The 23798-nt window shown below is 55.1% G+C and overlaps 1 protein-coding gene across 1 annotated transcript in view; it reads left to right on the forward strand.

The window, feature by feature from the left end:
* Nucleotides 1–23798, forward strand: part of FAM20C (FAM20C golgi associated secretory pathway kinase) — a 49412-nt gene that overhangs the window by 15761 nt on the left and 9853 nt on the right. Inside the window, exons 4-5 of the mRNA XM_072836619.1 lie at nt 21753–21845; nt 22801–22916. Coding sequence (XP_072692720.1) covers nt 21753–21845; nt 22801–22916 — 209 coding nt within the window. The remainder of the gene's footprint in view (nt 1–21752; nt 21846–22800; nt 22917–23798) is intronic.

The following is a 23798-nucleotide window of genomic DNA, read 5'->3' on the forward strand; positions in this document are numbered from 1 at the left end:
CCTCCTCCCATCTCCCTGACCTCCTCCCCCACCCTCCACCTGCCTCCCCCCCTTCACCTCCCCCTCCCCTTGGTCTCCCTGACTGCCCCCCTCCACCTGCCTTCCCCACCCCACTGCCCCAGTCTCCCTTCCCCCTCCCCCTCCTCCCATCTCCCTGACTTCCTCCCCCACCCTCTACCTGCCTCCCCCCTCCTCACCTCCTCCTCCCCTTGGTCTCCCTGACTACCCCCCCCACCTGCCTTCCCCACCCCACTGCCCCAGCCTTCCTCTCTGTCTCCTTACCCCCAGCTGCGGCAGCCATGGTGGGCAGCACCCAAGGTCACGGGAGGAGCTGAGTGTAGAGATCTGGCAGGTAGGACAGCCAGGCTCCTGGGTCCCTGGGAAGCCTACGTGGCTCACCTTTGCCCCTTCTCTCCTAAACTGTCAGTCCCCAGCCCATTTAGAGCAGGAAGGATGCCTGGTCCTGCCTCTCCAGCATCGAAGGCCGAGGCCACTCGTGGACAGTCTGGGGCAGGGCTTGTGCCAGTGCTCGGCAAAGACCAGTGTGACCTGTGGGCTGAATGGGGATGTTGAGGCCAAGTGGTAGCCATGGAAACAGGGTTGAGAGTCTCTAGGCAGTTGGGGAAACTGAGGCCAAGAAGGGCAAACACATGCTCATGGTTGCCAGCTGGACTGCTGGAGGCAGAGCCACGGTGGGTGTTCTGAGGTCAGCTCGTTCCTGGGCAGCCGACGCCCCCCTCCGCCACCCGCCCCGGGCAGAGTGGACACACGTTGGGTCTCTGATGTCCCTCTCGCCTGGTTCTCTTGCTATTTCTGCTGGCTTGGACCCAAGCGCTTCCTTGCACCCAGACCCTCCTCGCTGACCATGTCCTGAGTCTGGCATTGATCGTGGTCCTGTTGCCAGCACCCTGCTCTCCCCTGAGGAACCCCGGGGCCCAGGCCCACGACCTGAGGAGGCTGCACACGCCATTCCCGTCCCCAGTGCTGCGGTCTGAACATGAAAACAGCTGTGGTTTATGACCATAGCATTACAAAATTAAAATCCATGATTAATAGTTCTTTTTAAGAAAAACTTTCTTCTATGAGCTCCTAATGGCTTTATGTTATCAGTAGCATATTATGAAGTACTTTTCCTGTTTCTGGACATTCTTGCTTTAGGATTAAGTAAGTAAGCTTTCCGACAGCTTCATCAAGACGTAATTCACCTCTCACACAGTTCGCCCACTTACAGCCTGCGACTCAGTAGCTTTTATTCTATTCACAGAAGGGCATGTCCACCACCACCATCCACGGTAGAACCTTTTGGTGACTCCAGAAGGAACCCTGTGTTGCCATCCCTCCCCGACTCCCCCTGGACCACCACCCATCCATCTTCTGTGTCTGTGGAGTCACGTTCTGGAATTTCATATACATACACTAGGATATGTGTTCTTTGTGACCAGCTTCTTTCACTGCGCATCGCGCGCTCCAGGCTCATCCACGCACGGCGGGCGGCGGTGCCCTACTCCTGTCTGCGGCCAAATGGTACTGCATATGCTGTGGATGGGCCATGTTTTATTTGTATTTCCACCAGTTAATGGGCATTTGGATTATTTCCACTTTGGGGCTGTTACAGATAACGCTGCCGTGAACCTTCATGTCCATGTGTTTGCGTGAACCTGTGTTTTCATTTCTTTTGGGTCTAAGCCTAGGACTGGAGTTTCTGGATCTGATAATAACTGAACGTAACTGAGGGGCTGCCAGAGTGTTTCCCACGGGGCACACCGCTTACATTGCACGGCGACCTTGTGCCCTGGCCAGCACCTCTTACTTACTACCTGTCTGATTCTGGCCCCCCTGCTGGTGTGAAGTGGTGTCTCCTTGTGTTTTGTTTTGTTTAAAGACTTATTTATTTATTCATGATAGATGTAGAGAGAGAAAGAGAGAGGCAGAGACACAGGAGGAGGGAGAAGCAGGCTCCATGCCGGGTGCCCGACGTGGGACTCGATCCCGGGACTCCAGGATCGGGCCCTGGGCCAAAGGCAGGCGCAAACCGCTGAGCCACCCAGGGATCCTCTCCTTGTGGTTTTGACCCACGTTTTTCTAATGACTTGTGATGTTAAGTATCTTTTCATGTCCTTGTTGGCCATTTGTGTATCTTCTTTGGGGAAATGCCTCTTCAGATCTGCTATTTTTTGGTTGGCTTGTTTGGTTAGTAGTTGTAAGAGTTCTTTATTTTGCACATGAAGCCCTCATCACATATGTGGGGTCCTTCAAAGCACGAGCTTTTTATTTTGAGGGTCCACTGTGCCTATTTTGGCATGGTAGTGCCTGTGCTTTTAGTGTAGCATGTAAGTGTTCTGTGAACTAGGTATGCCGTGATGCAGGTGAGGAGAGTGACAGCAGTTTGCAAGTGCTGGCTTGTCCACAGAGCCAGCAGGCCTGGTGGTGGTGTGGCCACAGGCACCACGTTTCTCAAAGGCAACTGTGAGGAGCTGGTGGTTTAGCAATGTGAGGTGGAGACAGTTGGACAGGCCAGAGAGTATGGGCACTTTGCAACAATTCCAACTTGTTTCTTGAAGAACGGCCATACAGGTAGGTGCATGATGCCAACTGTGAGCACCTCCTGGCAGAAACATGCACAGCCATCCCACAATTGCCCACAGAGCCCTGGGGCCTGGCCTCGTGCCTCGGACCCACACTGTGCAGACCCCACTCTCCTGCTGCTCAGATGGGATGGAGAGCAGTGTGTGTCTGCTCCTACCACGGCCCCGGGGGTGGGGGCTGAACTCAGAGTTGGTGCTGTGTACGTGTGTACAGAGCAAATGAGGGGGTGGGCGGACAGTGGCAGACATGAGCATGTGAGCAGCCACCCTCACCTCCAGGTGTGACGGGGGGCTGGTGAGTGCATGTTAGGCAGCTGGATAGCTTCTCAGAAGGGACCTCCAGCTGAGGCCTAAGGTTGAGGTCCTAGCACTCCAGACCTGGGGACCCGAGAGCTGGAAGAGGGTGAATGCTGGACTCCCTTCAGGGAGCACCAGTCAGCAAGAAGGTCCATGCCTACTGCTGGCAGAGGGGTGCAAGTGGTGAGTGGGGGAGGGCTTTGTTGGGTGTCAGACGAGGCGGTGGTGTAGATTCAGGGCTAGGGTGAGTGAAGGGTTCTGCCCGGGGGCAGGAGCACCCAGCAGAGAGGTGCATGTGGTGGCCTGGAGCCTTGCAGAGCAAACGTGCCTGCATCAAGTGTCATCTGCTGCTCCCTTGCCTGTGACGTTACAGATGCCCCTTGTCTGCTCTGTCCCTCGGTTTCCTTACATGGCCCCAGGTTGGATTCCATGAGGCTGAGGGTCCCTCCATGTCTTGGGAGGAAAAGGACTTGATGCCCAGCATGGGCTGAGTGCTGGGTTTGGTGGGAGATCCAGGGAGTCACCTACAGTTTCCTCCATAGCGTTAACTCGAGCTCTACAATGATTTCTGGGCACTCTGGGGTTTTGGGTTCTGACTATCCCAGGGAAGGTGACTATTTGATGCTACTGCAGGCAGGCCAGAAAAGGAGTGCAGACACGCTTCTCCTAGGGTCAGCCAGTGCCCGGGAGGCCAGTGTGAGGGTCCCATCATAACCAGCACTACTGGGCTGTCCCTCAGCATCGGAGGCCCTCAGTGAAGTGCACACCAGAGGCTAGAACGCCTCCTGTGCCTATATGCGGTTTGGGATCAAAGTGTCTTCAGAGGCCGTGAGGAAGGGGAAATATCATGACCCATTGGTAGCTTCTCAGGGAAAACTAACTTCAGCAACAGGAATGACATTACTGGGGTTATGATTGCTGGTGCTCTGAGGGCTAGCCTTGCTTGCAAAAAAATAAAAAATAAAGAGAGAGAGAGAGAAACAAGAAAAACCCTGCAAGTCAGGCTCAGTGAAGTCTGGGATGGGTCATTTTGAGGCTGGGTTAATGACTGTCATCCAAGGCTTGGGGAAACCTAAAACCTCGGGAGGAAGATAGGAAGCTCCCCACGGGAAGCTCACTGTACCTGGCCTGAAGGTGGACAAGGTTGAGGTCTTGGGTGTGGCGCAAGGGTATCACAGATCCCCTGAAGAACCCCATCATGGAGGAACAGACCAAAGTTTAGGGTGGCAGGGGGACATGCCTGAGGGCACCCAGGTCACCCAAGGCCACACAGTCAGGAGGTGAGGCTGGAATAGGCTATACAGATAACTGACCCCAGCGCAGCTGGGGTGCTACTCAGATCTCAAGGCAGGCGCACCCCAGCCCAGGACCACAACCGTCCCTGATACTGTTAAAATGTAGGTTAACTTCCTAATTCCTCATTGATGATACTTGAATTCTACACTTACATATGCACCCCTGTTTGAGTGTCTGGGGCCAGAAGTATGAACCCAAGGTGTCCGGGCCACGCTCCCTCTCTGGGCTCCAGGGGAGGGTCCTTCCTGCCTTGTCCAGCTCCTGGCTGCGTGGCCTCCTCCATGCGTGCACATCCATGCTAACCTCCTCCATGAGGACCCCACCCTGCTCCAGCGTGACCTCAGCGTAACCATCACCACCTTAGAGTCCCTGCTTCCAAGTAAGGCCACGTTCGTGGGTACCAGGGCTCAGACTTGGACGTACCTTTTGGGGGACAATTCAACCTGTTAGCGCCCCCGGGTAAGACACGGCCTGCGTGTTCACCAAAACCTCTTCTCAGCATCAGGGTTGACAAAGGTACTAAAGACTCTTCATCTCTGCTGTTCATCTGTTCACCCTCCAACCCCCCAACCTCCTTCTCTGTGTGTTGAGAGATTAGATTAGGTCAAGAGTAAATATCCTAAGCATTGCTACAATCCAATTCCTGCATGCAGACAGCTTGCCCTGGTCCTTTTTTGTGTGGAACATGCCAGATGCCTTATGCTGAGTGCTGTGCTTGCAAGATGCCGCTACCTGCAGCACATCTGTTCCCCTTACCAAACTGGGTTCCGTTGTATGAGTACATCCCCCATGTTGATGGATGTGCAGCTTGCTTCCAGTTTGGGAATATTATTAATAACGCTACTATGACCACTCTTGTACTTTTGGAGGACCCTGTTTTTGGGAGGTGCAATATGCTCAGAGTGAAGTGCTTGGTCTCAGGGCGGGGTGGTAGTGGGCTATGGTAGGTCCTGCCAAAGTTGTCCAAAGGCTGTATGGTAGTCTGTGCTCCAGCAGCCTAGCGTGAGGGTTCCAGGATGGAGCCTTGTGCCTGGGCTGGATGCTGAGGTCTCTGCTGGCCGTGGGGCTGCAGGGGGTCCTCACAGGCCCATGAGAGGTTGTCCACACAGCCTGGAGAGGTCACAGGCAGCAAATGTGCTGATCCCCAGGTCAGGCCTGGGTCCCCACTGCCCTTGCCTAGGTGGGTGGGAGGCTCCCTGCTGTCCTGCTCTAGGCTCCTGCGTCTGAGAGAACTACTGGATGGTGTTGGGGCCCCCCGTACCCACGTATCTTGGTGCAGTGTGGACATGTGTTGGTGGCGATTGTCCCCATGGGGAGAGTGTGCCCCTGCTTCCCCCACCATGTACTTCTCTTCCTCCTCCTCTTTAATGTCTTGACATGGCTGTAGAAGGAACGTGCGTCCCAGGCAGCCATGCTGAGTTTTGACCCTCACACTCAAGAAGGCCATTTCCTCATCTTTGCATGTCCATCAGGGTTTTCCATCTCTGCTCTGGCCTGCATCGGAGCAGGTGACAGGGGATGTTACGTGGCTCACATCAAGTCGTCTGACCTTTTCAACCACAGAGGTAGGCTTTATTTTTATTGCCAACTCTCCTTTAAGGAGGAGGAAACTGAAGATCCAGAGGGTTTAAATATCAACAGGGAGTGACTAGGTGGCCAGGGCACAAGTCCAGCACCTTGGACACTAGGTCCTGGCCCTTTGAGTGGCAATAGGCTGCTGAGGCAGGGCCGTCTTGGGAGTTGGAGCCTGCCTTGCTGGGACCGGGGTGCCCACAGGGAGGCACTCACTAGGCTATCCTCCCAGCCTGCAGATTTCCGGAACCACCACACATGGTGAAGAGGCCTCAGTACTCTGATTCGTCTCCTGTCTGCTATTTTGCTGTGTTGACGGTGTGCAGGGCAGGGCCTCCAGCCCTGCATGTCCGATCTGCCTTGATTTACCTCTTCTCTGTGGCTGGGGATGCAGCTCGGCCATGTGTTCTGTGCATGCTGCAGACCCTGCAAACTGGCCATCTGCTTTTCTTTCCTCTTACAAAGAACAGAAACGTGTGTGTGGATGTGTTTGTGTCCCAGAGAAGCCATCTGCCAACAGCTGTTTGGGGCCGAGGAATTCCTAGCAGCCAAGACGCATACACAGAGGCAGCTGTAGAAAATGTGCAGGCCGAGACGGTATCTTAAAATGCTCTGACCAAGTGTGGTCCACCAGGCAGAGTGCATGCCGGCAGGAGAGCAGGACCCCTCCTCATGACCCAGGCCCTGCTCTGGGCTGCAGCCATGTGCCTCCCCAATGAACTGAGGGCCCAAGTGAACCTGGGCCAGCCCATTCCCTTGTGGGATAAGCAGGTTCAGCTGGGAGACTCTTAAACTTAGCATCGACTTTCCCAGGGGCCCTGGGGCCACTCAAGGGGCCACACACTGGAGACCACTTACCTACCATCCGCCCCCCCCCCATTGACGTTTGGGCTTCCCGCATGACCCGTAGCCCACCAGGGCCCATCTTCCTGTGCTTGTGCTTCCTCTGGGTTGCTGATGCAGGGGCCTACCCCTTGCTGAGGCCCATCCTCTGTGTAATGTGAGGCCTCAGGGGACTCCAAGTTCTGAGAAGAGCAGGGTCTACCCTGGGGCCATCAGGGGGTAGAAATTGTCCCTGTTGCAGCTCTGACACAGACTGGTGGCTGGGAGGTGCCAATTTCCCCCTGCCTCCCCTGGGCTTGCGTGGGCAGAGAGGCTGTGGTGGGCTCTCCATGGTCCCCACGATGCCTGCCCCGTCGGCAGATTTAACCACAACCTGGGGTTCCAGCTTCTTTGTAAAAGCATGAAACCGTGCACACTGTCTCCCCTTACCACGTTCATGGGGACAAGGACTCAGAGAGGCCCCATGAAAGCTTGTGTTTGCCCGGTCATCCTGGAGGAAGACACATACAGCCATGGGCTTTAATTCCGTTTTTACCGTGATAGTATTGGGCTGTGGCATGATGTGAGTTTCAGGGGGTTCGACATGTTGATCTGATACATTCACATGGCAACATAGGTCAGCAGGCCTGACCACCCCGTGCAGTGGGAGCAGTTAAGATCTAATTTCTTCCCAAGCCTGAGGGTTAGGATGCAGGTTGGCTGCATCCTACCTACCCAGGACCCACCTATCTATTGGCTGCAAGTTTATGCCTTAAACAGCATCTCTCCAATTTTTATTTTTATTTATTTTTTAAAAATTTTTTAAAGATTTTATTTATTTATTCATGAGAGACACACACAGAGAGGCAGAGACACAGGCAGAGGGCAAAGCAGGCTCCATGCAGGGAGCCTGACATGGGACTTGATCCTAGGACTCTAGGATCAGGCCTTGGGCTGAAGGCGCCACTAAACCACCCAGGCTGCCCCATCTCTCCAATTTTTAGCATCATTCCACATTCCTGTTAGTTGAGCCACATAGCTCATGTCCAGACACATAGCTGCAGAGACATAGATGCCACTGTGGTCAGGCTCCTAAACCTCCCTGGGCCTCAGTATACTCTTCTGTGAACTGGGGTCATGTACCAGGGGCACCACGGGACATGCTGGGACACATCATTAAGGCAGCCCAAGTCAGACCCGTAGGCCACAGGAGGATTCAGTACAGACAGTGTAGCTGGGCCCTTTGGTGGTCTTGACCCCACTGGCCTGGCCTCACTACCTCTGCCAGCTGTTTGCCCAAGGGAGGGCCCCAGCTCAGCCCTGCACACTGGCCTGCCCACTGCCTTCAGTTTGTCCAGTTGGTCCCCATCGAGCCCTGGGAGTGGCCTTTAACACTATTACGTGACCTGTGTAATGTCCCCAGTAAGCACAAGGCCCAGGGACCTCAGAGGAGCCTCAGCCTCCAAACTCCATACCTGGTCTCTCAGGGTGACAGGGGTCTGAGAACACTTCCTATCGGTGGGCATCATGCAGCTGCTGCTCTGACCCCTCCTGGCTCTCCAAGCACGGCCCATGTTCAATAGCCAAGGCTCAGCCCAGGCATGGGGCTGGCCACTCCTTCCTCCCAGGGTCCACTGTAAGTCAGTGCTTACTGACTGGCAGGGCTAGGAAAGGGGGGGGGTGAGGTCGCTGACAGGAGTCAGCATGGGACCCGGCCCAGCCCGCATCTTACAGATGTGTAAGCCCAGATTGGAACCAGGGGTGACCTCAGAATCACTGAAGGAACAGCATGGCCAGGCTGTGAAGGGAAGAGTCCCCAGTGCTCCCACCCACAGCAACTGGAGAGACAGGCACACAGCACAGCACATGTCCTAGCAGAAAGCCCTTCATCAAGCAGGAGATGCAAACAGTGAACCCACCTGGCAGGGGCAAGGCTGACCCTCCCCAAGCCACAGGTTTCCTCCATGAACACCGCGGTCCTGAGGCCCAGAAGTACAACAGGAGGGCTCTGTGGGTAGTGAGACCCCAGAGGCCTGAGGGTCGACACAGTTGAGGCCGTGTAAACAGCAGATGAGACTCTGACAAGAGGTGATCCTGAGAATGATTCACTGATCCTGTAAGAACCTTCGGTCTTGTCCTGTCCTGTGTTCACTGTGCTGGACTCAGGGCTAAAACAGCTCCTGGAGGGGAAAGCTTAGGCTGGTGTGTGGCACAGACCCAGGCAAGACCACACGACAAGGTCAGACAAGGTGGGAGGGCAGGAAAGAAGGGTTCTTGGCTGCCAGACCACCATGAAGATGACCTTTGGGCCAAGTCTTGTATATATAGGTATATAGGACTTCTTCCTGGAGGCAGGAAGGGTGCTAGGCACATGCCCTACATACTAAGGCTCAGAAAATAAAAAGATTTTGAGGTTCGGTGAGTGAGCAGTTAGGAGTTTCAAGGATTTGTCATTCTGCTGCAAAATAATCCACGTTTTGTCTGCACTGGTACACTGACCCAGGCCCCAAAGGCAAACTGATTGCCCAATAGCCAGTCCCCGGGTGTGGGGCCAGCAGAGGCCTGGCCCGACCAGAGGTGAACAAGGACCCGTTTGTGTCCCTGCTCTGCTCGGGCCAATCTCCAAGCTCACTTCCCACCCTCGTTCTGACTGGCTTCCAGGAGCTCCAGCATCCTCCCTTGTGGGGAGTCGGGCCAGCACCCTTGGTCAGACTTGACCCACTCAACAAGCTGAGCAGCGATGCGGGCCGTGCTGCGGTCCATGTGTTTCTGAGGAAGCTCTTAGGCTAGTGTGGGCAACGGGCAGGAGGCACTGGTGCGGTGTGAACCCAGGGCCGGCCAGGTCCAGGGGGCTGATGGTGAGGAGGCACTGCTGGACATGTCCAAAGCAGTGAATGGGCTGACACCATCAGCCTCCCACCAGGGCCCTGAATCCTGGAAATCTTTGAGAAGTGGCCTGATTGCCCCCATGCAGGGAGCAGAGGGCCACCGGGGAGTGGCTCCAAACCCCAGTGACCTGAGCACCAGATGGAGGCCAGTCAGATTTCTTCTGACGCTCCACCCTCTGGGAGGCTCTAAAACCCTGGGGCCTGGCCCTAAGCAGGGGTCTCTCCAGCTGGCTGCAGGGGTGAGTGGAGGGGGCTCCAGGGTGGCCATCCAAGGGATGGTGAGCAGCCCAGTGCAAGAGTGTGCATGTGTGCACACGCACATGCAGGTAGGCACACAGGAAGTCAAGACCAGCACTCGTCTCCCCAGCCAAGGTTCAGAGGTTGTGGGACCGGCTCCTCTCTGGCCTGAAGCTGGTTGTTGGCTTAGGGCCACACATGGGCTATGTCTTCTCTTGGAGCAGCAACCAGGCTCCCACCCAGACGGGCAGTTTGATGCTGAGAGCTCAGCCAGCAAGCGTCTTGTTGTCAGGGGGTGCCCACTGAACACTCGATCCTTCCAAGTACCTCCCTGCACACACGCAGTTACAGTAACAGGGATCGGGGGTCTAACTGTTATCTGTGCTCTCTTAGACCAGGAGCAACATGGGCAGGTCTTGTGTTACTTTTCCTCAACTCTATGTCTGTAGCACAAGCCACATGGTAGGTGCAAAATAAAATGAGTGTGTGAATGAATGAACGGAAGGACAAAGAACCTGATGGGGTTTAATGTGCATAGCCCACCAGTGAGGGGTGCATGGGGCTCCCCTGGTATCTGGATCACCAGATGGGCCACACATGGTCCCCGCAGGAAGGAGTAGGACCCTACCAGGCTGTCCTGGCCATGGGGGAGTGCATGCACACACAGCAATCAGAGTTGCGGGGACCTGATGCTCTGGATCTGGGGCAGGTGGAGGTCCCTGATATGGGGTATGGACAGGCCCCTCAAGTGACCTGTGGGCAGGCTCCAGGCACAGGTGGGAGCCCTTCTGTTGCGGTGCCAGGTCCCACTAGGGCCTTTGGCCTGTGTCTCTGGAGCACTCAGCCTGCAAACCTCCCAAGTCTCTGGGAGTGATGAGCAGATGCCACATTTCCTATGGTCATTTACTTGATAGTCCCTCAGCTGCAGGGCACTTGGGTTGTCTCCAGCTTTGTGGGTTATTTTTAGAGTCAGGAAAAAAATGGACCTTCCTAATTGAAAAACAAGTAAGTTACAACCCAAAACAGGCTTTTGGGAGACTCTCCTGGGCCTCCCCAGCCATTGCTGGATAGCACTTGCTAGTGCCACCCTCAGAAGACAACTGTTCACCCTGAGTTCCGCTGCCCCAAGAATAAGTTGGATTTCATCAGCCTGAGAAGAGACAGCAAGATAAGAAGCCATGGGGACAGAGTGGGGCTCTCTTGATCTGCAGGGGGCTGTGACCAGGAGCCATATGGGGAGTCCCATCAACCCCGGCTTAGCTCCCCTGGGGTCCCCTGCAAGCATTTTCCCTGGGATCCTAGTGTCCCCATGCATGACTGAGGAGGACACAGTGACCTGCTCTGCCCCTGGCCCACTGAGCCCACCGGGAAGACTGGCATGGCACTGCCCACTCAGAGAATGTGGCACATCCCTTACAAGAGGGCCTCGAGCTCTTGGGAGCTGGCTCAGATGTCTCAGCACTGTGTTCACAGAGGGGACCCAGAGTCTCAGCACGGAGATTGCTGCCCACGGCCACAGAAGGGCAGAGCTGCTGGACACCAGTGCTGTGGCCCCGAGGGATTGTTGCTCCGTGGCTCTGTGTGTGGCCCTGTGTGGCCCAGCACAGGTGCTCATGCTGGCTCACCCTTCCATGGTCCCAACACGGCCAGGCCTCCCTAGCCGCTGAGGTCACTGCAGCTTCCCCAAGCGCCCTGCTGCTGTACCGTTAGCCAAGACTGCATTAACTCAGGCTGCCCGCAGAAGCTAACCATCCTCTCCTGCGCTTACTTGGCAGCTGGGAATTCCTTTGCTTAGCAAAATAAAAAGGAAAGGAAATTATTAACAATTCTAAAGCAGTTGCAGAAACCTGGCGGAAGATGAATAAATGGTAAAAACATCATAAAACCTTCAGAGAGCGTGGTTCTGAACCTGCACCTGCTTTGCCCCTGTGGTGCAGATGGAGAAGTGGAAATCCGTGTGGGGAACTCCAAGCAGGACCCATCACCCCACCTCTCAGCCAGGCTCCTGGCTCGCTGCGGCACATGTTTCCTTGGGGGCGTCTGGCAAAGATCCCTTTTGTTTAAAGGGAAGTCATTTCTTCCAAAAATGTTCTCCCAAACAGCAATATCAAGGGTGTCTTTTTGTATTTTTCTGTGGTTATCATGGTCTCTGGGGTGCCTGCCAGTGTGTGGGCCGTCATTCTAATTGTCTTGAAAGAGAGGGAGGATTAAAAGGCGGGTAAGAAAATACGATTTTCATTTTCCTTGTGCTGGGGAAGCAAGTGGAAGCCAGGGACTTCTCTCAAGTCCAGCTGTCTCTTACGCCCCAGAAGGAAATATTGCAGACTTTAGGTCTCCTAAAACAAGCTTGGAGAATGAACTGGAATGTCCCCATCCTCTGGATGAGTTTGTTTTTCTGTTTTTCAGAGCAGTCACTTTGGTGCTGAATATCCACGGTTTAGTGGATCGGGAGTCAGTAGCATCTTGTCTTATTCCCTATAAAAAAAAAGTGTTGAACCGCAAGGCCTTGCACACCTGTGTTTTCGGGGCTGCTGCAGAAGGTGTATCCATGTCCATGCTAATTTCATTTGTTAAGTCATCCCCGTGAACGCTGAATGAGCTGGCAGGAGGGTATTTAAAACACAGCGGATCTTAAACTTTCGAATGAGTTGTTTTCCTCCTTGACTTGAAATCAAATGGCTTTCTTTACAGTTCCAAATCTTTGAATCATTTTTTTAAAGATTTTATTTATTTATTCATGAAAGACAGAGAGAGAGACAGAAAGAGAGAGAGAGGCAGAGAGAGAAGCAGGCTCCATGCAGGGAGCCCGACGTGGGGCTTGATCCCGGGTCTCCAGGATCAGGATCTGGGCTGAAGGCGACGCTAAACCACTGAGCCACCTGGGCTGCCCATGAATCACTTAAAAAAAAAAAAAAAGAATATTTATTTATTAGAGAGAGAGTGGGGAGGGAGGGGCAGAGGGAGAAGAAGAGAGAATCCCAAGCGGACTCCTCACTGAGCATGGACCCAACCTGGGGCTTGATTCTACTCCCTGAGATCACAACCCGGGCTGAAATCAAGAGTCGGATGCTCAACTGACTTGAGCAGCCAGCCCCCCACCTTGAATCACTTCTACATTGGTTTTTACTGAGTTGGCCATAAGATGGTTAATTTTTTCACCCAAGCAGGTGTGACTTTCTCCTATGTAGCCTACCTTGAAGAGACCTGTGGGGAGGTCTGGAGGCTCCTTGTGGTCACTTGAATAGTGGCAAGTTACCTACGGTGCTGAAGCCCAGGTGGCCAAGGCTCATAGTATAGCTGATTGGGAGCATGTGCAGGTGTGTGCCCAAGTAACATGATGGCAGGAGGAGGACCCATCCACCAGCTATGGTCATGATGAGGCCCATGACCATCAGAGAAATTTTGACAAAAATAGAAGCCAAGTTGGTAGGAAGCCCCACCCCTGGGCACTGCCTTGCCTTGGCGACTCCCATCCCATGGCTTCTGGAGAGAAGGGCTCAGCAGCTAAGCTCAGAAACCTCTCCAGCCTGTGCGATGCCAAGGGTTTCTGTCAAGGGCCGGCTTCTTGAGGGCTAAGGTCCCCTGTGCAGGTCAGGGAGGCCCCAAGAGTCTGTGGCACTTTGGTGGTGGCCACTGGGGCCAGCGTCATGGCTCAGCATGGCAACAACAGGCCAGCTCTGCACCCTTGGACTGGAGGTCACCTCCCCTGTCCTGCACAGCTGAGGTGCCAGTACCATGGAAGGCCCTGAGAGGGTGGCAGGGACAGTGTGCACAGTGGCTGCACGCTACTGGCTCTCAGTGGTTTCCAGAGCTGGTGTGAGCCACAGAAATGAATGTGTCCCACAGGGAAGCAGCAGGCACTGGCCACCACTTGCCAGAACCAAGGCCTTCCTATAGGTGCCGACCTCCTGGGCACACACCATGTCCTCCACCAAGACCAGCTTGCGCCCGCTGGACAGCGCCGCAACTCAGGCCGCATCAGCTGATGGCATGGTCAGGGCCTGGGTGGCCGCCTTGACAGGTTAAAGTCCCGTGAACGTACAGGTCCCTCCCTAGGCCACCTCATCCTGAACTGGAATCTCGACCAACTGTCTCATGTACAGACAGGACCAGAGCCAGGTTCTGAGCAGCACAAGGGCACAGCCCGGCCTGCAGCCCTGCTCGCTCTCCACCTTGGGTGCCCCCCCGGCCCCCCCCCCGCCAGGCCCCACAGAGGTCAGTCCGCCCGCCTGTCTTCACGCCTGGATTAGCAGTTCTCGTTGTAACCTTCACACCTCCAGATTCTTGTGGAACAGACATGCTTTCCAGGGCTGAGTGTGCGTGAGTGCGTCTTCTGCTCGGCACTCATTATGCAGGGTCTTCCCGCCCCATGACGAGTCTGTACCTCGCCCATTCCTCCAGGGTTTTCTGTGGCCGTCAAGTTTATCTGGCATGCACGTGCCGCAGGCGTGGAGAATAGGGAGAGGTCTGGGGGGCATGGATTGGGGTGGTAGCCTGTCCTTTCTGCAGCCACGGAGTCTCCAGAATAACACAGGTCTGATCCAGAGAGTCTAGGTAGATGAACAGGTGCCAGAGGTTTTGAATAGGACAGGCACGTTTTACCAAATAAACAGATTGCCCCACACCTGCATGGGACCAGAATTGGCAGGAAATACTCAGTGGGCCGTAAGGCTAAAAGGTCACGCTGAAGGAGCTGCCAGGAGCGGCCCTTCTCTCCCCTTCTAGAACATGTGCCAGCTGAAAACCTGATATTAAACAGCTTAATATATCTCTTTAATGACAAGGTGGTTGTTTTCTGCTGTGTGAGTGATGGGAAAATTATCCAGGATAGAAAGGCTAATTTTTGCTTCTCTGCCTTCATTTGGTGAGTCAGGGATGTGCTATGTGTTTAGGAGGAAAGGGAAAGCATTTGCCTTATCTGGTGTTTTCCCTGCCTGAGGCTAGCCAGGCCCCCAGCGAATCAGACCCCGGTCCCAGGTGCCGGGACGTGAGGGGATCGCCCTGAATTCAGCCTTGTGTGTCCTTGTAGGAGGGAAGCAGGGGAACCAGGGACGGTGATGGGACTGCCCTGAGGAAGCTACTCACACAATGGTCAGGAGACCAGCTGATTTGCTCCACCGTAGTAGCTGGCCAACACCTGCCTCGGCCTTTCATTAGCAAAGATGGTCAGGGGCCCGAGCATTCCGGGGACAGCGGGAACAGTGGTTAAGTGCAAAGGGCCTGGGGCTCCAACACAGAGACCCCATCAAGTTCAGCCTATTCGAGGCACAATAGGCAGATGGTGAGAAGTGGGATTTGGACCATAGCGGTGGGGGTGGGGGTGGTGCACATCGTGATAATGGGGTCCATTGGAGTGCAGTGGGTGCTCTTAGGGTGAGTGGGAGTGGCAAGAGCAGCATTGCTCATGGTCATCAGGTAGGAGACACTGGTGGGTGGTGCTTAGGGACATGCCCTGGATGGGATCCTCTTAGGTGGAGGGTTCCAGAGGGGGCCATCCAGGCAGCTACACTGCACGTCCCCAGCTAGTAAGGGTGTTGGAGAGCACTGGCTCTGTTAGTTCCTACAATAGAGTGAGCAGGGAGCCCGGCACACGGGAGTCCTGGCAGCCTGCTGTGTGCCCCAGCATGGACACGCGCGTTTCCAGCTGAGTGGAGGTGCAGTGATATCTGCAAACTTGCTTCCCAGCGGTTTCTCTGGGGCCCCTCAAGTGTTCTCTTTCTCTGCTTCTGCCCTGCGGGTTTGGCTAGGAGTGCTTTTCCCCTGATACACAAGAGGTGCATGTGTGGCCCACCTCTCTCCGGGCCTCAGTGTTCCATCTGCACTCAGGGACCTCAGGGGCCCTCAGCTCTGACGAGAAAACAGTTGTGGAACAGCTGTCTGTGCCCCGAGCAGTCCCACAGCTATCCCTGCTCCAGAGCCTGACCTCAGAGTTTGCAGTTGGCTCTGTTCTGGCTCTTGTGTCCCATCCGATCGGCCTCAGCCCCCATGCCTGCCATATGGAACCCACTGACCGGACAGGCATTTGGCTCCCTCACATGGGACTGCATACCTCTGTCCCCCTCTGTAAGGCCATCTGCAAACTGTGCAAACTGAGCCCTTTCTTTTTTTTTTTTTTTTTTTAAGGAGGGGATTTGTGGCTCTAAAGACTCTTTCTTTGGATTTTTAGTTGCCTTTTGGATTTTATCTCTAGTGCGCACATGTTTTTTTTTTTTTAATTTTTTTTATTTATTTATGATAGTCACAGAGAGAGAAAGAGAGAGAGGCAGAGACACAGGCAGAGGGAGAAGCAGGCTCCATGCACCGGGAGCCCGATGTGGGATTCGATCCCGGGTCTCCAGGATCGCGCCCTGGGCCAAAGGCAGGCGCCAAACCGCTGCACTACCCAGGGATCCCAAACTGAGCCCTTTCTAACCGGCGGTGTCCTGGCTGTGGATGGGGACACTTCACAGGCTGTCATGAAGGTGCGGGGAGTGGATCCACATACACAGCTTAGCTCATAGTAAGAGCTGGATACTGCTGGATTTTCTTCCCCCACAGGCTTTAGTAAAAAGCTGCCAATTTCCTCTATTTTTAACCAAGCACAAGTTTTCTGTTTTCCCACAACTTAAAGAACATTGAGATGTGAATAGCGACAGTAGGGACTGGGCGGGGAGGAAGGGAGTGGTCCCACTGCGCTGAGGGCCAGCGGGATGGAGAAATCACAGTTGTTGGGAGCCAGGGCCTTTCTGGGGACTCGGGGACCGTTCCTGCAGCCAGCCCTCTAAGCCGGCACATGGCCTCCCCAAGTCCCCAATGAAGCCTGGCACCTGACCCAGTCCTAGTCCCCAGAGGTGGTTCTGATCCGGCAGGAAAGGCAGACGTGCAGGGCCAGCGGGAGCCACGTGTGACCTTGGTGCTCCCTGGAGAAAGAACCCAGGACCTGCTATTTCTGGCTGTGTGATTCTGCACAGGCTTTTCCCCCTTCCTGACCTTGGATTTCCTTGTCATTAAAATGGGAACAAGGACCAGAGCCCTGAGGGACTCACGTAGTCTGTACTAGATCCTGCCTCTCTGGCTTCTTCAGAGGCACCTTCTCTCAAAATGTTCTGCATCAGTTCTTAAAAGTCTAATAAACGTAGCAGTGATGGCATGACCCAATCTGAGGAAAGAGACCGGATTTCACAACTGTGCCAAGGTTGCTAAATCGCCGTGTCCTCCCCGGTGCTTTCCTGTGCCAAAGGTTCTGTGCCAGTGGCCTGTGCTACTGTGGCCAATTACCAGAAGCTGAGTGGCTTGAGGCAACACGAACGTGTTCTCCTACAGTTTTGGAGGTCTGCAGACTGTGCTACTTCTGAAGGCTCTGGAAGGCCATGTGTTTGCTTGCAGAGAAAGGCAGGAAGCCTCTAGAAGCTGGAAGGTCAGGAAACAGATTCTCTCCCAGTGCCTCTCTCTGAAGCCACCACTGTGGCCTCTTGCGCAGTTAGATCTCCCTCTGCCTCCTTATATGGACTCTTGGGATGACGTTACACCCCAGATGATACAGGATAATCTTCCCATCTCAAGATGCCTAACTTAATCACATCAGCAAGGTTCCTTTTGCCCTTTAAGGAAATTCAGACCATAGATTTCCTAAGAGAGTTCAACATAGTAGTCATTCTCACTTTAGTATAAAAATGCATGATCAGCTCTTACTGTGCTTCCTCCTGAGCTAAGGGAAGTCTCCTCTAAAGGGAGGGAGTTTGGGTGTGGTTGGCTCTGGAGAGGAGGGAAAGAGGGAATGTGGAAGAGTGGGAGGCCCCAAGAGCTGGTCCTGAGCAGCCCCTTGTCAGGGTTTAGCAGGCCTGGACTTCAGGGTGTCAGGATGCTCAGCATTCCCCTGGGGGCTGCCCTCCACTGCCTGTTTCTCATGGCCTGTGGGGCTCAGTGTGGTTGTCCAGCCAGGCAGAGGTACGAGGTTCGGGGGCCTTCCTCGAGAGCAGGACCATAACCTCCCCCAGGGTCCGGGCCTCCTGAGTTCACCGTCTTCCTGCTTTGACCTTGAGTCACTGCTGCCAGGGCCTTTCCCTGAAACCATGTCCTTGGCTGTGCTTGGTGCCTGGTTCCTTAGCTGCTATTTTCCGAGGAAAGTGAGCTGACACTCCTCCGTTGGAGTGGGGCTCCCAAGCTCTGATTGCTCGCTGCGTGGGGGCAGTGACCCCGGGGGGGGGTGGCCAGACCAGGAGCCTCCTCCTGTGCCTGCGCCCCTCGGAGGGGCTGCCGCCCGCCTTGGGCCCTCCCAGTCCCCGGGAGAGGACAGCGACTTGCTGGCACTGTGCTTCCGGGTGCACACTCGTCCCCAGGTGCCTGGGCTCCCCGCCCCTCGTCAGGGCAGGCACAAGCTCCGGGTGCCGAGCCAACCCCGACTGTCTGATAGCATCTTCTTTCCACATTTCCATGCTCCGCGCCCCAGGAAGAAGGCCAGAGCCCCGGGCAGACCACTCCCTTGCCTGGGCCCAGCTTCCGCCACCCACCTGGAGGAAGGAGAGGCCGCCAGGCGACTAGGTTCAACCGTGTCCGGTCTCCTGCCGGGTGCAGTGAGTTCAGAACTTTTCCAAAGTGTTCTCCCCAGATGGCTGAGTGAGCATCAGCATCTGCTCTCCAGTGCCACCAAGGACGTGGCAGGAAGCTGGCAGTCCTCCCCAGAGGGGACCATGCCCAGCTCCTCCCAGCCCAGGGTGAGGTGAGAAATCCCTGTCTCCCCTCCACTGGTGCCCAGAGCCTCCTCCAAAGCCCTGATGCTGTGCCTTGCTCCACAGCCCAGCCCTGAGAAGAGCTCTGGGACCCCCTGATTTTTCCTCTCAGGCGGGGATTAGCTGGTAAGGATGTCCTGCAGGAGGCAAGCTGATGGGTCATGTCGTGTCACCAGACCGTGCAGGTGGGTGGCGGGCACAGCTAGCAAGTGTCTGCTCCCCAGATAGTCAGCAGGAAGAGCCAGCCTGCCCGTCTCGAGTACCCTTACCACTTAGTCCGGGCCTCTTCTTGCCATTCTTCCTGCTTCAAGCCCATTTGTGTGTGTGAGTCTTGGCCACTCTGATGACAGGAGCCAGGGTCAGCTGGCCGCACCCAGAGCCCTGCTCACCTCGTGGGGATAGAGACTCACAGAACTACCCCCATTCCACAGCTGGGGAAACCGAGGGTCCTTCACTGCCACCCACAGGCACTCTGTCTGAAACAAAAGCCTGGGGAGGCCCACCCTGGAGCCCACCGTCCCTGCCACATGCCCTCTCCCCTTTGGGTGTTTCCTGAGTTCCCAGCCCCACCCTTAGCAGGACAGGTTAAGCTAAGCCCCTACCTCAAGTTGCTCACAGCCTACAGGAGCCTTAAGACCATGCCCAGGTCTTTCACACATCTGGAGGCATTGCTCAAGGAGCACACAGGCCCCGGGAGCCCCTCAAGCACCTCAGGGGTAAAGACAGTCGCTGAGCATACAGACAAACAGCATTTCATCACCACTTCTCTGCACTCGGCCTCATTCTGGGGAGGGGCATTTGGAAGCTGAGACAGCCAAGCAGAAGGCCTGTGTGTGGCCTCGGGGTGGGGGGAAGAGCTGTCTCTTTGTGTGGACAGCTTGGGGACAGAGGTCACTGGAAAGCCCTGAGGTGGGAGACAGGAGGGAACCAGGAACTGTCCTGGAACCTGATGACACCACCTCCAGGAAGTGTCTTGGCGCTTCCCAGGTAGCAGGGCTCGGAACCACCTGCTTTCCAGGTGTGCAACCTGATAAGAGGGATGAGCTGGAGTGAGGGTGAGGGAACAAAAGCCAAAGAGTTGGCAAGTAGAAATGCTCACTTGTTAGCATCACAGATAAAGTCGCTGCACGTGGTGATGATGGTGGTGGTGATGGTGTTGATGGTGGTGATGGTAGATATTGAAGAAATGAGGGAGGGAAGAGCTCGAGGCTGCAGACCGATTTGTGCCCATTCCCTGTCCCTCCATCAACTCATTTATTTATTGCACACCTGTTCTAAAGCTAGGCACTCCTGCCCCAGGCCCTGCGAACAATGCTCTGATGTAGCAATGCCAAGTTCCTCTGCAGAAGGTGCGTGCCAGCGCAGGCCTGCCGGGTTGCCAAGGAAAGCCTGTGGGGGCTGAGGCTGATCTTGAAAAGGACGGAGGAGGCCAGTATAGGTGGAAAGCCCATCAGAGGCAAAGGTGCAGAGGTGGGGAAGTCCGGGGAGCTGGGTCTGGGAGAGGTGTGGTGATGCTGGAGGCAGCGCAGGGGTGAGGAGAGAGGAGCGCAGAGCTGAAGAGGGAGCCAGGAGGTCTCTGGTGGCAGTAATCCTGGGTTGGGGGTAGGCACCAAGGAGATGGGGTGATGAGGGCCATTTGGGGAGGCTGAGCCTGGCCAGCACCCTGTGGCCACCTGCCCCATACACTCTCATGGCTGCTCCCTCTGCTTCCCTCCTGCCTGGACCCTCAGTGCTCACCCAGGGCTCGCAACCCTAGGTATGCTAATCTGGCTAGAAGGCCTTGGGGCTGAGGGTGCAGGAGCTGAGGCCTGGCCACAGAGCCTGGGGTGGACCTGCCCCTGGCTGCCCTTCTGCTTCTAGGCCAAGAGCAGAGCAGTGGGCAGTGGGATGTGCTTATGCCTAGATTTGTGCTGGTCACTCATCTCTGGCTTGAGCTTGGAGCCTCTTTTGCCACAAGGAAGCCAAACTATCTTCTGTGCCACCACAGGCTCCTTTGCGGGAGGGTGGCTGTGCCAGAGAAAAGGTAACAGACCAGGTCCTACTTCTCTTGGAGATGCTTCTGACACCCTGTCCTGGCGAGGAGTGCTTGCGAGTGTGTATGTGTGTACACATGTGTGCGTGTGTGGTCTGTAGCAGGCAGTCAGGACCCTGGCCCCGCCATCAGTGACCCTCCCTGGGCTTCAGTGGCCCTCCTGTGAAGACGAGGTCCTTGAGGCCCACCCTCCCTCCCTGGAGGCCCGCCCACACTGAACCTCATCCCACAGAGCCCCCAAGAGGCAGCTATGCCCACTGTCCCTTCAGGGTGTAGAACTGGGTATCCCAGAGGGGTCACACACCAGCCAGTGGCAGAGCTGGGCCTGGGGACGTGCTCTCTGTTCCATGGAGGCAGATCTGACAAACGTTCTCCTGCAGACAGGGTCTGGGGGAGCCAGGAGGGGTCTCCCATCTTAGCATGCATGCATGCAGACCCCAGGTGCATTTACCAGGAAAGGCCTCTGAAAGGAAAAAAACTATTCTGGAGGGGCTTCCTGGAGGTGGTGGCCACAGATAGAGCTGGCCCACCTGGAGGGCAGACAGAAACCACATCAGGCCAGAGGAGCTGCCGGGGTCAAGGGCATGCAAACAGCCCTGGAGAGGCAAAGCCAGAGAGACAGCAGGCAGAGAAGGATCTAGGCCCACTGTTCCGCTTAGGTGAGGAAAGCAGCACAGAGGACGAGGACTAGGGAGGCCTCAGGCCTCACCCACTAGAGCTGCACCGTCCAGGACAGTGGCCCCTAGCCAGGTGCGCCCACTCACATCCAGATCGGCCAGAATGAGACACATCAGCCGGTGCCTCAGCCACACTAGCACACTGTGTGTCTAGAGCTGCACGTGGCTAGTGATACGTAGAACGTGGTCTTCTCCACAGCATGTTTGGACAGCACCGGCTGGGGCTGGGGCCATACGAAGAAGCCCATCCTGTGGTGCAAATACTTCCTCATTGGCTGATTTGAAGTTCTCAGCAAGAGGTCACTGAAGGTGGCCTTGGGGACATGCATCAACTCATCATATGCTATTTGCACCTGCAAACGCAGGAGAAGTCAGCAGCCAGCCTCGAGAGCAGACAGTAGGATGCCGTGAAATAACTGGGAAGTGATGAGATTTAAATGTTTATTACTTTTTAAATGTAACTTATGTGGTTGTGTGTTTATATATAAGCTGATTTTTAAGGATGACTTTAACAACTGGCTCAGAACATTCTTGGAAGTTTGACAGTCTGTGTTTGCCAGCCGGTAAAAGCCACCTGTACCCTTTCACTGGAGGGTTTTGACGGTGATAAATCCTTTGTTTCATCCCATTTTCTCCAGGCAAACAAGGGAGCAGGAAACACCACCTGACTTCTTTTATTTCTCTGACTATGAGAGGCACAATGCAGAGATCGCTGCCTTCCACCTGGACAGGTGAGCTGTGCCCCAGATCCGTCGCCCGTCTTCTGGGATGGCTCTACCGCGCACAACATGAACTCCTTTTTGGTCTCCGCACTGCCGCCTGCTGCTGGGGAGCTGGGCAGGCGGTAATGGGTGGCCGTGTAGGTGTGCCCTCCAGAGGTTGTCACGGGCCAGCATCCGGGGGGCGGGGGACCCCATCTTGGCCTTCTGGAGCTACCCTGCTTACATGGCAGGGACCTCCAGCTTGGGGTGTAGTCCAGGCCGCAGCTTCACGGTCCTCCAGGCTGGGTAGAAAGCAGAGTCCCCGGGGTCCCCCCAGACTTGCAGATGAGGGTTTTCTTAAGACCCCCCGATACACTGAAGTTTGCAAGGCCTGTTTTGTTTTGTATTTTTAAAGATTACAAATCCTGTTTGGCAGCCACAGAAACCCCAAGTCAGATTTTCAACAATTTCAGCTACTGAGCATCCCAAACCCAGCAAAGAGCCCTTCTGTGAAGAGTAGTTGCCACAAAGGCAACAGGGGTCACTCACTTGGGAGGTAGAGCTTGTTTATGACACAAGGCAGCAAATATAGCAGGCAGGGCATGCCTGCAGGAGTGTGTAGGGGGATATAGGACGCCCGGCTCCCCATGCCCAGCCACCTTCCCTCGGAGGGCATCCGGGGGCAGCACATGGGGCTCGTATCTGTGCAAGTGGGTGAGTGCAGTGCAGTTCAGATGGCATTCCGTTAAAAAGTGGCCAAATTAATTTTAATTTATTGAGCCCTGAAAGGAGGGTCTGGGCACCTGGCAGGCCTCTGCTAGAAATAAAGTAGTCTCATGGAGCCCATGTCTTCTGGTCGCTGACAGCACCAGGTAGAACTGTGGGCTCCAAGTTGGGCCTAACCCCTTAGGCCCAACGCAGAGAGATGGGTATTCATTCTGCCCCAGCCCGGGCATGAACCCTTTCCCTGTCACTTTCCCACCAGGATCCTAGATTTCCGCCGGGTGCCCCCCGTGGCTGGCAGGATGGTCAACATGACCAAGGAAATCCGGGATGTGACAAGAGACAAGAAGCTGTGGAGGACCTTCTTCATTTCCCCAGGTAACCAGCTTATGACATGGTAACCACCAGTGTGTACTTACCTTTTTGACGAAGAAGAAGGATTATAAAGAGTAGTTGTATAATCCAGCCCGTTGCTTTCATGGGGCCACATGCAGGGCATCCCTTCTGCTGGACAACACAGTTATGTGTTGGGGTGTGTCTACATCATAATTTTAAAAGGCTGCCAAATGGCCAAGTTACCATCCTTAAATCAATCCCCTGGTCTGGGTATAGAGGTTTTTCCTACCATTTGTTTGTTTTCGAAGACAACATGAGTTCATTTTTTTTTTAAGATTTTATTTATTTATTTGTGAGAGACAGAGAGAGAGAGAGGCAGAGACACAAGCAGAGGGAGAAGCAGGCTCCATGCAGGGAGCCTGACGTGGGACCCGATCCCGGGACTCCAGGATCACGCCCTGGGCTGACAGCGGCGCTAAACCTCTGAGCCACCGGGGCTGCCCAAATGAGTTCATTTTTGAAAACTCCCAGCCACTCTGGAGAGTCTTCTCCAGGTGGCCGGGCTGGAGGAACCTCTGTTCTCTGAAATGTCCCCTGGAGTAAGAAACACTCCGGCAAGACCCTCACCCAGTGGCAAGGCCTGGGCTGCCTCCTGGTGCCCTCAAGGGTGGCAGGGGCCTGCGTGTACCATGTGCTACAGAGAGAGAGGGGCTGACATTTATGGAAAACTTTAAGACTATATCCTCAATCTCCAGCGCACACCTAAATGTAAGTCACACCCTCCAGAATCATGGGTCCCAGGTGCTGAGTGACAGCAGGTATCCCTGTCCCTGAGAGAACTTGAGCCAGCAGGGCTGCTAGCAGGCTTGCTCAGCCTGAGCGTGGGGAATACCTTCAGTCTCAGGATCTGTCCCTTGTATGCGG

This window comes from Canis lupus, chromosome 8 (genome assembly GCF_048164855.1).
Source record: "Canis lupus baileyi chromosome 8, mCanLup2.hap1, whole genome shotgun sequence".
Taxonomy (NCBI): domain Eukaryota; kingdom Metazoa; phylum Chordata; class Mammalia; order Carnivora; family Canidae; genus Canis; species Canis lupus.